The 15,654-nt window shown below is 33.4% G+C and overlaps 1 protein-coding gene across 1 annotated transcript; it reads left to right on the forward strand.

Moving 5' to 3' along the window:
- The first annotated feature begins 1,311 nt into the window (after positions 1 to 1,311).
- On the forward strand, positions 1,312 to 13,878 carry LOC131846331 (uncharacterized). The gene is made up of 4 exons (XM_059195609.1): positions 1,312 to 1,489; positions 11,618 to 11,774; positions 12,172 to 12,291; positions 12,802 to 13,878. Exons 1-4 carry the CDS (start codon positions 1,445 to 1,447, stop codon positions 13,734 to 13,736), a joined length of 1,257 nt encoding a protein of 418 aa, XP_059051592.1. The 5' UTR covers positions 1,312 to 1,444; the 3' UTR covers positions 13,737 to 13,878.
- Positions 13,879 to 15,654: the final 1,776 nt, after the last annotated feature.

A 15,654-nucleotide genomic window follows, 5' to 3' on the forward strand; every position in this document is an offset into this window, starting at 1 on the left:
TCCGAGTCTTCATTTGAGTCCGAATTAAATCTTTCCTCTTTATAAGAGTAATTACTAACTTAAAGAATTTAAGTTAGTTATTACGGTTATAAAGAATTTATTAATACTAGTTTAATAAGTAGATAACTGTAGAACATTTCCAGAATCTGTTGATAATATTTTAATGGTTTAGAACATTATTGATATAATTACTTTGACGCGATACACACGCTGCACCTACCTACTACTATTACTGAGCGATGGTGTTGAAAATGAATGAATATCACTACTCTATTGAAGTACTGACACTACAGGATATTTTATTTGATAATTACCCCGAAGAACTATAAAGTGGTAAGTCCGAGTTGGAAATTTCTAAAAAGTCCGTTTAAATTTCTGTTGCCCTTCCTATGACGGTAATACCGATAACAAACCAAAATCAATCCCATAGGTTTTGCATGTCTTCGTTAGGTTTACAACTTTACGAAGTGAAATGTCATGTCAAATGTTACTTTCAGTACAGATAAGATAATGTTACAATGTCTCTGCCTACCGCTTCTGGGGGTTACCCGTCGTAGTCGTGAAGGTATATTTTATATGAAAAAGTATTTTTTTTTTATGTTGGCTAAAGTTAAGGGTAAATTGTTATTTATACTAGGTTTGTGATCTCACTTCAAAATATATAGAGACCATATTTATAATCTTTTTAATTTTAATACCTTTCCTGTTACCTCAGTTGACCTCAGTATTTATTAATTTTTATTTTATTAATTCCGTTTTTATTAATTTATTACCAAATTGCATGACCTACATTTATTCTGGGTGACTACTTGTCACATCTTGGAATTTATATTATTTAGTATTTGTAATGAAACACAAGTTCTCGTGATAATTAGATATGTTGCAAAATAGATTTTAAAGGTAAAGTCAGCATAAGATAAATAAAATCTTACTATTTCTTTTCGTTTTTGTTTAAGTACTATTATACTACTGTACTAAGTTATATTAACTATATTACGAATTAAGAATGTGAGAGACTCCTGTTTTTTTTAATAAGTTGATTGAAAATAAATGTACATAAATAGGCTGTATACAACTATCATATAAATCTTAATTATCTTAAAGTAAAGTGGAATATTAATTTTTATCTCTGATCTCCCACATGATACAGAGTTAATTTAACGCTATTAAATACAAGATGAAGTTTTTCATCGCGAGTGCACATTTCCGCGCCACTGCGTCGTCAGCTCGTCCATGTAGGACAAATGTTTCCTCCAATGCCACGACATGCCACCGTGAAAATGGTCGTTTGCTTCAAACAAAACACTGCGCCCGCGCAGCGCGGCCGCCTACCGCGTTACTGTGCTCGTAATTATGACAACAAAGTGAACACATGGACTTGTTTGTGTATGCAGTCGGTAGACAGTGAAACCTGTGTGGCGCAATCGCATCTTATCAAGCTGCGATGGCGGTATGCGACAAATGGGTCGCTCTAAAGATAGTCGAGTTTGTAAGTAAACCTTTATGGTTTTTTTACGCCCGTTTATAACATTTGTGTCAAGTCAGTGACCAGCTAGAACTATATATAATTTGTACCATCCGATAATAATTATCTAATAAATTCTTTATATACGCATAATAAATACTATTTATACACGCATACAAACACTACTGCGGGGTATTGTTATTTGTATTATAATGTGAATTAATAACCCAATTGTTAGCAATGTACCATATCAGGTTGATTTCCACGCGGTATCCCTTCAGCAGAAACAGGTGCGCCATTCCATTATTAAAAAAAACCATAGAACTGTCTACCTACGTAACTAGAAGCAGTAAAATAAACTATGTAATAAAATCCTGCCTGACTTTGTTCCACCTGCGGTCACTTCATTCGACTAGGGTTTCCAATACCAACGTTGAGGTTTCCATGTTCCTATAAATAGCAAATCACGGCATTGATACCTAATTCACAAACCCGATCTCTTGATGATGGCTGTATAGGTATGTGTAAAGGTGTAACAAAATTAAAACAAAAAATCTTGTTTATTAATTATTCTCTTAGCAATACCATTATGATTCTTATAAATAAACGTATTTTATTAAAATGCTATTTTTGTACTAATAATATACTGTTTTCTAGTATTCATTGTAAGATACACAGAATATTATACACAGAAATATTAGAAATCTAAAATTTTCCCTCCAATTTGTATACTTTCGATTATTCGATAACTTTTGTAAGCTCTTTAGTTAGAAACCATTTAGACGTGTAAACTCAATTACAAAACTGGCCATACAAGATGTTTGCATTGCGACATTCCGTGACGTAACAACACACCTGCATGCATTTATGTCATATCGTACGTAGGAGGCTGTAACAAATTTAAACTCACTAGCGAAAGTATTAGAGTACGTATTACGTTTGTCAATGAAAGTAGAAGTGTGGAAGGTCGTGACATTAAAGTGTACCATTGAGACTTAAAAGCTGAAGTTGTGCACGTTCTATGGTTAAAAAGGGCTTTAGTTACGTTCATCATAATTTCGAGCCATAGACAAACAGTATAACGTAATTAAATCTACTATGCTCGCTAAAACTTGTTTCTGTACCTGCAATTCGTAGGTATAGACACGTCACGAATAAAAATTTGAAGAGAGGGCTATTTGTTATGTCCATAATAATTTCGACCCAAAGACAAACAGAATAATGTACTTAAATCTACTTTGCGCGCCAAAACTTGTTTACCTACTTGCAATTCGTAGCTATCGTCACAAATAAAAATTTAAAATAAGCTATTTGTTACGTACATCGTATTTCTACCATAGACCTAAAGATAAGTCGTATAATATAACTGTCTACTTTGCGCGGCAAAACTTGCTTATATTTACGCTATTCGTAATTATAGACATGTCACGATATTTATTTTATTTTCCACAGTAAACTTTAAAACCCCTGATTACTAATTCTGAGTACCTAATACCAAAATTTAAACCGTTTCTTTCCATTATACCGTCTCGTTTCTTAATAAAATTTCCAATTTTATTTATATGTATAGATGTATGTATAAATGAACATACATCTATACATATAAATGGAGTATCTGATTGTAATATTGAAATAACCGTTTTTTACTACATGCATATGAATGTAAATACGGAACATACACCAAAATAACATTTTTTACAATTTTTGTCTGTCTGTTTGTTCCGGCTAATCTCTGAACCTATTTTGACGGGACTTTTATTGGCAAGTAGCTGATGCAATAAGGAGTAAGTTAGGCTACATTTATTTTAGAAAAATAAGTTTCTGTTGTCAGTCCACGCGGACGAAGTCGCGTGTACAGCTAGTACCTACATAAAAATAACTACAAACAGTTGCACTCAGAGACGTCTAATGGTTACTTAAGCATCTGCTAGGAGCTGTAGTTTTAAAAGATGTCCTATTCAGAGGTAGGTGAGATTAGTATTTTTAGTCTCCTTGATATTTTTTATATAATTGACAGCTCTATTTTTTTACTGTCCCAAAGTACAAAAGCCTCACCAGACGACTTGACTCTATCTGTCGAATCAATGGACCTGAAAATAAAACGACTATTTGTTCACTGAACATGCCTCCGTATTTCAACAAATTATATTGGTAAGAAATCTATGAGGTAGTATCTTTGGTACTTCATCTCGTAAGGGATCGTCGACGTATATACGACTGAGGTAAACTGTACCTAAAGATCGTCGGCGTAGGGGTACCTAAATCTTAATAATTTCAGACAGCTGATTTTATATACCTACTGTATCGGTTGTAGTGTAAAATTACAGGATAAAAGGCATGACATCTTACCGTTTGGAAATGGCAACGCATTAGCGGAATCACAGGCATCATTTAATAGCCCTAGTGCTGTTCATGTATATAAGCCGTTAGCATTTCTCATCAAGTGGGCTATTAATTTGTAGTTGAAGACGTCCCCGCGCTGCGATATTCAGACAGCCCAAAAACCTCGAAATGAAACAACATACGAGGGAAAGAGTATAATGATATCAAAAAATGGCGTTACAAAATACTGAATAATAAAATTTTACAATCGTGTATATCAATCGATAAAAACGAAATAGATCGAGTTTTAGAATTCTAACAGCGCCATCTAGTATTCATTTCGGAACTAAATTACGTAAACAACATTTGCATTCTACAGACAATCATTGTGAAATATATAACCTATTTGCTACATTATTTTATACTAAAAGTACTATTTCATTAATACATACTAGATATAGTGGCGCCCTCAACAGTAGTCATTCCAATTACATAAAAAAGTGGCTTGCACTTTTGGTATTTCTTACCTTTCCTACTCTGCCGTTTATTTATTTATTTATTAGCACACAAAATAGATTACAATCAGTACAAGAATTTGACTAGTGTGTAGTTTGGTACAAAACTGAATAAATATTTTTTTCTTTCTTTCTTTCAAACTGGATTGTAATTAAAGTTGCCAGATTTTTTTTCAGCCCATAAGGGACAAATGCATAAATAGGCAAAAAATAAGGGAATTTAGTTTTTTACAACATATTTTACTAAACATATTTTATTTTAAAAAGAATTCTAGAAATGTTATCCTACGGACCTCTTTCAAGTTGTAAAGTTATTATTAGGTATTCGTTATATACTTAGGTACATATAATAAAATCATACATGCTGTGTCTATACGTAATTACTTTAAATTAAAAAAAAGTCATCAACCAGTAGCTGTTTCTGAGTAGGACTAAGAAACTGCTTTTGACCTAAGACTTACTTATGTTATTGAATTAAAAAATCGCGTTTATCTATGCTTTTAGGCAGGCTAATCTCAGAAACTGATTGATTGATTTCAATGTGGGTTCATGATGTATTGTATTGATGACCTCGATGATCTGCCGCTTTAGCACATCGCTTAAATGCGTGGTGCACACTTGCATTCATGAGTACGATTGTTCCAGACCAATCTGGTTGTTTTCTATGAATTTAGAAAAAAAATGTTTTTAAAAACATTTCTTTTGTAAATTATCTAGTATCGAAAATGTCCGATGTCTATAATGTCCTATATCCTATATCCATTATGTAGCTATGACCAGGAGGGTTATTTTTATTATTGTCGAAAGCTTTCCATAAGATTTTGTGTTTGTTTTAAATCCTTCGATTAAAAAAAATATATTTCATTGTTATTACGAATATCACGCGTATGAATTTGCGGACACCAACAGTTTATAATAATAGTACTTAGAAATCATAATTTTTTAACCATCCATTATTAAATGACAAAAAATCCTTAGTTTTATAACAAACTAGGTGTCCCACGCTTATGGTCAATGACTGTACATTAAAATTTATATTAATATATTCTTTTATACATTTTATGGCATCTTTTAACCTTCAAAAGATCTCATTATATGTGGTCATTTAAACTACTATCATGTTGAAATAATTAAAACAATTTAAAATTTAGTTTGAATATTTTCGTGTGTTAATTTTCATTGCTATATATGTAGGTAGCTATATGTCTTATTTAGCAGTTCAGTGTTAATTTCTTGTAACCTTAAACTGCATTATTCGTTGATATTTCACAAACTGAAATACCCAAGTAACATAGATAGGTGTACAATTAAGATAAAAAATTACAATAAGTTGTATGATGAAATGGAAACACTACAGATAAATATGTTAAAAAACAGTTATAAGGATGGCTGATCGGAAAGTGTAAAAAAAATTAAGAAGATGGTTGATCGAAAAGTCTGTTGTTGATGAATATTTTATTTATTTTAATTCATGAATTAATCGAAGTCACCTAGGAATTTAATAATGACGAAAATGAAAATGAAGTTACGGAATATATATACTATTCTTATATATACTACACACACAGACATTTTAAAACATAGACAACATTTTATAACATATATATTACAAAAAAAGAAGAGTATATAAAAAAAAGAAAACCTGGTGTTTTTTATGTATGATACTGGAATGGTGCAGCCGCCTACGCTTACGGTTCATGCTGGCGGGGCACCAGTGGAGTATGATAAGATGAGCATGAGATTAGGTCAGTTAGCCCATCGTGACACATTCACCGAGAATTTATCACGATGGTTTCCCGGGAACCGCGTGGAGGTCGACCTAACATGGTACTAAATAATAATCCCCTTTAGGGGGAAGGTGATTGGTAGTAATGTGGATTCATGACCTCATTACTAGCAATGTACCATGTCAGGTTGACCTCCACGCGGTTACCCCTGGAAACCATCGTGATGAATTCCTGGTGAATATGTTAAGATGGGCTAACTGACCTGACCTCATGATCATTCTATCATCCTTCACTGGTGCCCTGCCAGCGAATGTGTCAATAGTTAGCGCAGGTGGGTGCAACATTACATTATCATACACAAAAAAAACATACAGGAACTAGTGAAAATCAGAAGCCATTAGTGTCACTACAGGCTATGTAATATTCTCTTATCTGCGCTTCAAACCATAAACTAAAAGCTCCTACCTCTCAGCCCATTACAATTATCGTCTTGTTACAATTTGTCAATAACGTACATACTGTCACGATTGTTATCACGGATGGGGTAATCAGAGGCATTGTCATTTGTTGATGTCATGGTGAACGCAACTGTTTTATAAATAAATAAATAACCCTGGAAAATTAACACAGCACCATCCAGTCCCACGGTAGGCAGAGCTTGAGTTATGGTTATTAGACAACTGATATAAATACTTAGATTTTTTTTGTAAATACATTCGTGCATAGAAAACAAAGATATATTCATGAATACAAAGGTTTGTAGCGTGCTAAGAATCAAACCTGCGACGATTGAAAGTAAAGCGGTGTGCTAAACCACCAGACCACCGAAGCCGGCAACTCTGATGGGTATATTTAAAATTGTAAATGAATTAAACGTGCAGAGAGCGAGCCTACCACCGTCTCATGGATTAATATTTCGGTTCTGTTACCGGTGTTTCCATCACCGGAGAGTCATGTCAGCACATCGTGACAAATTAACCAGGAATTTATAATAATGGTTTCCAGGGGAACTGCGTGGAGGTCAACCTGACATGGTACATTGTTGTAATAGGGTCAACAATCCATCTATTACTAGTAACATATAATTTAATACCTATATGATATATATGTCTATTACACAATCTAGCCCGTAATAATTACATTAGGTGAGAGTACGATGGGAGCTTGTTGACCCTCTGACCGAGAAAGGTGACCCTACTAATAAATTCAATTTATCGCTGTTCATAAGCTACATACATGCGTAAACTCATGAATATTACGTCTAAACACATTAATATAATATTTTATTTAAAATATATGTATATGTATATGTGAAATTTCTATTAAAATCATCCGCTGCAAAGAGCATAAGAAGTTCTAAATAATAAAAACGGCGAAACAAATAATTAAAAAAATAATAGATATGGTATAGCCGTTTGACTACCTCTCTTTTGCCCGTCTAATATTAAAAGCACATATTCGGAATTGTTACTTTACTCTCTAATGATGAGTGAATTTGATGAATGAATGAAAACGTAGTGTGTAATATTATCTTATCTATGGTAGTGTTTAGAACTGTACTATCACAACTCAAACTCAAAGATCGTGAATACAAACCTTTATGGTATCCGCCAGTACCAAAAAACTTTGTGTCAATTTATAATTCTGACTAATCGTCCAGTGATGAAAATTCCATGGGTTACATCCTTGCCAGTTATTATATCTTGTAGGTACTTGGGCGACCGCACTTAGCATTGATTGACTTTTAATAAAATTTAATTTTAGAAAGTATCTATTGTTTAACAAAAATAGGTAACGAAAGTTCAAAGTTTCTACTAATGGGTATGGTATATAGCAGATACTTAAGTATTTAGTACCTATATTTTAGGCGTGTGATAAGCAAAGTAACTTTTGAACTTTTAATACCAAATTTAAAAATAAATAAATACTAAATTGTGGTCATGTGATCACAATAGTTAAAATACCAAAATTTTCCACAGTGCTTATTTTTGAATTTGTATTATTCTATAGTTTACTGCCTTGTTTCCTTATTACGACTGAAGTAGAACACACCTATTCAAATAAATATATAGCAAATCAGTGAATAATCAATAGAATTTTATTTAATCTTGAGAAAAACCTTCATTGAAGCCATTATCTTCGAGTCGAACTATGACAGAATATCTTTACACTTCAAGGGGGCTATGTGAATCACTGTACTATACAATCGTCTCGACCGATACGCAATTTACCTTGTAATTACTGATCTTACGCTTCATTGATAACTCTAGGCTTGCATTTAAATAGATTATTGCAAATTACAATTATTATATTACACTAAAGCTATGGACAAAATATATTCTTTCCCACCTGTACCCGCGGTTTCACCCATGAAATTTATGAGCTATGTGTTGTTCTTATTGTGATTCTGAAGATTCTGGTATATAAGCTACATTACTGTAAAGTTTCTTCAAAAGCCGTTTAGTAGCTTTTGCGTGAAAGATTACCAAAAATTCATCCATACTTATTTCGCATTTATAATATTAAATAAGATTCATATCAGTTTGGAATATTTTTTTATTCTACCATCACATTCGAAATTCGAAATATTTTAACAAAAACAGTCTACATTCACACAAAACCATATTTTTTTTACATTTTTATGGTTGTGTGTGAATATAGACTGCTCGCAACAAAATTCTAAAGATCAACATTAGAGATCATGATACATAAAACTTATGTGGAAATAAGGCCCTAAGACCTCCGCTGAAAATCAGCGCTTTAGCTTCGGCTGCAGAAGTAAGCTGATCGGAGTCTTTTTAGATATTTTAAAGCATATTAGTCTATTTTCATTGTGTTGATGAGGCTATGCACTTATGTCTACGTGCTGCCAGTTGTAGTTGAAGTTTAGCAGATTCCTGATAATGTCAATAATATTTGACTAATAAATGCATATTATTTTCTTATATAACTACCTAACGCCAAGGAGCTACTCTCGAGTGCACAATATTCATGTTGCAGGCGCATCCGAAATTTATGTTGGTATGTATGTATTTGTGTTTTGTTTTTTGGATTTCCCAACGAGTTTCCTCGTAAGGCCAACAATGTATGATTACTTCTCCGAATGCTATATTGTATAAATGCTATTATACTATAAATAATTAATGAAACAATATAAATTAATATAAATAAAAAAACTAATCTGAGTGATTACTGTAAGTTCGCTCTATCACGTTTGATTCAAATTGGTTTACTCAGTGTAATGTAGCGATGTGTAATAAATATTGCGTTCACTACAACGTCAACAAATTAAATAAAAAATAATTGATTAATGTATTACATTTTAGCCGCTTTTCATAAGCGGCGTCGAAATTTTGTATTAATATTTCTTCTCTACCATCCAGTTCAGTATACAGATTCAATTGAGAAGAACTGGCAAGAAACTCAACTGAATTTCACAACGTCTTTATTATCCTCTATGGGATTACAGTCGTAATATAATGTGAATTTAGTGTGATATATATTCCATATGGTATATACGTACATATATTGAATTGAAGGTGACAAATGTCTAAATGCAACGCGCGTCATCATGTTGTCTCAACAATTACATAATTATACATCTATACAAATTCTTGTCACGTCTGTCCGTTACTCCACATAACATAATGTACCTGTTTAAGTTAGGAATAAATTACGCGAGGTTGCCTTAGGTCCACATCTACAATGCCACTCCCACGGTGGACAACGTTCATAATTGCGAAGGACCCTCGCTGAGTATCTGCTGGCCATCTATTGTTTGACGGTACCTTCCTGTGGTGACGACGGTACGCACAATGACGATGAAATCTTTCGATTAATCTTACTATTATTGTTGAGAAACCTCTTTCATTTAACTTTTTGTATTTAAAAATTACATGTAACAAACATATTACATGTTTTAAAATTTTGATAGTTCGTTCCTCACATTGTTGTAAAATGTCACGTTATATTTTTTCCTTGATTCTATAAAATATTTTATTTCTTTATTTAATAGAATATATATAATTAGTAGATATCAATTGGAAAGTATCATTCATATATAAATCCACTCATCCTGTGTACCCGCTGTCCCGGAACCTCGGAATCTTCATCCATAACACATCGATTTATCTGAACCATTACATTTATTATCTATGTAATATTATGTTATCTGTGCTATATATATACATTATACTATACACAGTCATCATAATTTCGAATGCTGTGAAAAAAATAGGAATTTTAACAGATTCGCATTGCAGACCGAAAATCAATCAGTCTCTATTTTTTTATACACTCATATTAATTATTTTATTTCAATTTCTCTCAGAACTTGCATATAACTTTAAAGTATATGCATATAGATAGAGAAGAATATTTTTTTGGTCCATTAAATAAAAAGTTATGTGTGACCTAGATGTGATTTTTTTTGATGTTGCTGCAAGGCTAGGCTTTAGACCCAACGACAACATTTCATTAGTCATCATAGTGTATTGATTGTCTGTGTTTCTGTCAGCAGTAATTTTTGTGTTTACGCAAATTTTATCTAAATAAATATATAAGCAACAAACGAGGCAAAGAAACAGCCGCTGACGCTGCTTAAAAGTGTAACCGATTTTTATTGACTCCTGGAGCGCATAATTATAGTCTTATAATATATATAAATCCTCTGAGCTCTGAGGATCACTATCTAAGCTCACTCCAAGATATAGCAGCGTCGTCTCCTCTTCTGGAAGAAGTTTGGCGATATTATAAAAGTACCGACTTTGTAGTACATTACATATTGTCTACGAATTAAAATAGTAAGAGTCCCATCTTTGATATTTGCGATCCTTGAAATAAGTAGCAACATTAAAGCAATTGTAGAATGAGTCTGAAAGTATTATATTTTTTATTTTATTATATGTGTAATCTCATGTGAGTTGATTCTCCATTGAGAATCCTGCCGCGACAGAGTCAGAAAGAAAGTGATTTCTAAACATGTATATAAATTTTACTTTAAATATTACCTACAAACCAGTAACAAACTTATTAGATAGTTTGACAAAGAGAGGATAGACAATACAATACGTATTTAGTCACGCCAAGCTAGCGGAAAATTAAAATGTTGACTTTCCTAAATCTCCGTCAGTAGGTCACAATATAATTTTGTGCTATAACCTCGATATTCTCTGGGATTACTATATATACTTATCTATGTAATATCACTGATTAATATACACATTTTGTAGTTATTTAATTATACTTTCTATAACAGTTGTACCCGCGCGTTTGATATTCGGAATAATATGTTAGGTTAACAATTTTTTTTATTATGTACCGATTGAAATAATAAAAACTCACAAGAATCACACTAAAATTCCATTTAAATTAGATAAGCTGTGAGCCGTCATTGAGAATTGATATTCTAAAAATCTTTTTACGACGACCTTAACAAAATAAACAAAAAAAGGACTAAGGGATTTGCGAGTGCGTTGCCGGCCTTAGGAAACAATAAGTTCTTTTCTTGAAGGTTTCAATATTTCTTCACTTAAACAGACATATTTGCGAATTAATAATATTATCATGGGTTTGTTTCGATGTTCTAGTTATTCTGCGTGGCCTGCCTAGTAGCGAAGCGTGTCTCGTCCGATGATGAAGCACGTCTGGCGTTGCTGCTGCAGAAGCTGTCGCGGGAGTGGTCACTCCTTACCTCAGTCACGTGGGATTCCGTGGGAGGAGCCTTCGCTGATGCTGTGTATGGAGGTATTAAATTTGTCTTTATTCAGTACTAGCTAACATGTATTATACATATAAACCTTCCTCTTGAAATGTGGTGTTGGAGAAGGATGGAAAGAATTAGCTGAAAACATAAAATAAGAAATACAGGTTGAAAGAAAGAAGGCAGATATTGAATACTATATAAAATAGACTGTTAGAGAATGTTAGGACACTTGGTTGAGACGGCACGACAGGTACGAAGGCAGAGATCAAGGCACGTCCACATAAACCAAATTAAAGATAAAATTAGTCGAATTAACATCTAAAGAGGATAATGGATCGTGGAAAGTAGATCCTCCAAAAGCTCCACCAATCAGGCGTAGCTTTTAAATTACGAATGAATGAATGATTATATATGTAAGTGGTTTAATTCTTTTTAAAGGTTACGTGATAATAACCTTCGGGTTAATCCTGGCTCGAGTGTTTCAAGAGATACCGCGGGGACGCCGCATACTAGAAGGCTTCTTTCTCGGATTTGGCCTTTTGTTCTTCCTCGTATTGGGTAAGAGTAACTTTTGATATTTAAGTTTAATTTATGACAGCAGTAGTAACCCAGAAGTATATAGTATAAATTATTATTATTACTATTGAGTGCTACCGCCAATTAATTTAATTAAACTTTAAATAACTTTAAATGTCACAATGTCTGTCCGACTGTAATCCTAAAATTGAATTTAAATAATACTTGAATGTTGCCGATATGGGGAACGTAGCACAAACCGTGTGTTTGTATATATTGCACTTGAACATTCCTAAGTTTACTCCAGCTTGACAAAAATAAAAAAAATATTTAGACAATTACATTTATTATCTCGCTATTCATGATTGTATGTTGTTAAGTTGTTCTTGTAGTGACAATTAGGGTTCTCTTTTAATTGCTCCCATAGTAAAGGAACCCGATTTCTCGTTACTCAGTAATGAAGCATTTCAACAAAATATTTTAGATATTTAGTTGCTACCCAGAAATACTTTTAAGAACATAGATAATAATATCATCAATGTAATTTAACAGGTGGCTTAGAGTTGGCGTCTCTGGACTCCGTGCCTAGAAATTTAGTGGTCAACGCATCTGTACTCGGTACACTGTCCTTGATTGTTGCTGCGTTGTTTCTCATAGACCTTATGGGTCCTAGAATATACACCAAAGCTCAAACTTCTCAAACAGACGCGTTCTCGTCACCAAAAGTAGACAAGAAAGTTACCATATCAAGCCAAGCACAGCCGGCCGGGAACGGGCATGTGCCTGTAGAGAAACAGAATGGAAACGTAAAACCGGATAGACCAAAAGATTTGGACTTAGAAAAGAATATTGATACAATTACAAAGAAAGAAGAGTCTACTCTTTTCGATGAACCTAAACATGGTTATACGAAATTTGAGGACGATATTCTTCAAAGAGACGAACTGGAGAAATCGAAGTTTGGTTCATTGCGCAGTGGTATCGAGAATGGTAACTACTTTCGCCTCTCCGACCCATTAATGGATATCGATAAGTTTCATTATGAACAGGAACTTGCGAAATTCAATGAAAGATATTTGAGGCGATATTTAGAAGCTACCGACGGGAGATTGCCAGTGAAAGAGGATTATTTGCCCGAACTACAGACGCCAGTCTTCTCGAAAGTGAAGTCTGGTCGATTGAGGAGTTTGTACGACGACGTCTCACCCACTTACGAACAAAAACGACAGTCGAAATCGCCGACCAGAGCTCAGAAGGTATCAACGCCTACCTTGCAGCAATTAGAAGATTATTTAAGATCTTCAAATAGATCGAGAAGAGGGGACACGCCAGCGTTGTTTCCTATGGAACCTATAGTTGAGAAGGAAGCCACTGAGAATGAAGGGAGGGCGTCTGGAACTCCAACTGACCCTGGGTTTGTGCAATATTCTGCCGGTAAGTGGCCTGACAAAAGAGAAGTGCGTACACCGAGACATAGCCCAACGTAATAACTTATTGACTTGTGAAGTTGTGACTTTATGACTGACGAGTGTAGAACTGTAATTGTTCACGAATGTGTGTGCTTGTGTATTATAAATAGCCATTATATTTATAAATAGTAATAAGTATAGCCACTAATATATTTTTATGTTACAGATAATAAACTAATTTCACTACTCGGGTATTTTAATTTACTTTAAAATTGTTGCGTTAACGTTCGTTCAGCAATATTACAAAAACAAAAGAATCGCTGGACAAGGTAAAGCCGTAAACACAGTTTCATGGAATCTGTTAATTTATAGGAAGTTCGTTGCTCCAACACTTAAGTACTATTAGAGTTAATTTTAAAATAATGAGTTTGTATGACACATATGGTTGGAAGTCACACGCGAGATTTGATAAAACATGTTCCTCAATTTGAGTTAGTCATTGTCAGAGTCCAAGATAAGATTAATAAAAACGAGATACATATTCATAAGTGTCAGATAATGTCGCAAAAACAGATAAAATTGGTGTATTTTTTGTGGATTTACGAAAAAAATATATACCTACTGTGCATCTTAGTATGACAACAATAATACCGATGTATCGTCAAGACCTGTATGAAACAAGTACATTATTCATGTTAACATTATGAACGCAAAAGTGAGTCCATCTGTTAGTTTATGAAATTGTTATTTTTCATGGCTATTCTAATTTCACGTTAAACGTTAAGACAGAGGGACATAGGCAATCTTTTATATAAAATAATAATAGTTGCGGGTAATATATAGTTAGTACATATTTTATAGCATTTTATCTGATGTTATTTTTTTTCTGTAGGTGGTTACAGTTAATACTTATTACACTGTCATTAAATACAGAACGACCTGATAAAAAAAAAACTACCTATCACTTTATATTTTTAGTAATGTCATAATAAGTACGGAAATAAGCTGATATGATTAAGATGTTTTATAGGAATACTATAGCTACAAACATACATACATATAATTATAAAAAAAATATACTTTACGACTATTATCCCAGATGGGATCGTCAGAGATATTGTCAAATGTCGACATGGTAAAGGAACACTTGAAATGTCCACATTTCGCTGAGCATATTTGAATCCACCGTGGCAGGGGCCGAGCCTTCTAGCATTGATACATGAAGGTTTTGGTGTCGGTTAGATTAGACTCCAGTGATTTTGGGATTCAAGTTAATTTTGTGTAGCTATTAGGTCACGTACGACACTCTCACTATATATGATATAGAACCTATAACTTTTCGGACTTCAGTTAGTTTTGTTAGCCATTAGGCTACGACTCTTACTGTATATGATATAATGAAATCTGTCTCCAGATAGCTGTATATAATAAGAGATATCTTTATCTTTTGAGAGAGCGAAAATGAGAGATATAGTCATATAGATATATTACTGTAGTTATATTGAGTATTCTCTTTTATTATTTCATTCATTAAATATTTAATCTACCTTGGAGCCATAAAATCTAGTCAGTGAGTTCTTCAGCGGGAACTGATGAAGGTAGATCTGACATGTTACATCGCTAGCAATGGGTCCACTTGTCCCCATTATTGACAATCGTCTTCCACTTATATGATTAAGACAGCAAATTTAAACTTACACCTGCTATAAAAAAATGTAGGATCAATATCCGTACTATATAAAAAAAATAACGATTTATTTTTTTTATTTAGTACGTCTTTTTAATGACGAACTAAGGCTGCATGTCCCATAGAAAACGAGCTATTATGAAAATTTTACACAAAAACTAAAGTGGATGAAATTGTGTCCATAGGATGAAGCAAATAAAGTATAAGCTTAGGTGAGGGGAGACGCAAGATCTCTGAATAGACGAGTTTCTTGTCAGTTCTTCTCAGCTCGAAAGCACTCCGAAGTGACGGTAGTTTAGATTACATATT

This window comes from Achroia grisella, unplaced genomic scaffold (genome assembly GCF_030625045.1).
Source record: "Achroia grisella isolate CSIRO2021 unplaced genomic scaffold, CSIRO_AGI_Agris_v1 utg509, whole genome shotgun sequence".
NCBI classification, from domain to species: Eukaryota; Metazoa; Arthropoda; class Insecta; order Lepidoptera; family Pyralidae; genus Achroia; species Achroia grisella.

Coding starts and splice junctions, on each gene's coding strand:
- LOC131846331 (XM_059195609.1), top strand. CDS start 1,445: ATGGCGGTATGCGACAAATGGGTCGCTCTAAAGATAGTCGAGTTT. Junction 11,775..12,171: donor CGCTGATGCTGTGTATGGAG/GTATTAAATTTG, acceptor TTCTTTTTAAAG/GTTACGTGATAATAACCTTC. Junction 12,292..12,801: donor TTTGTTCTTCCTCGTATTGG/GTAAGAGTAACT, acceptor GTAATTTAACAG/GTGGCTTAGAGTTGGCGTCT.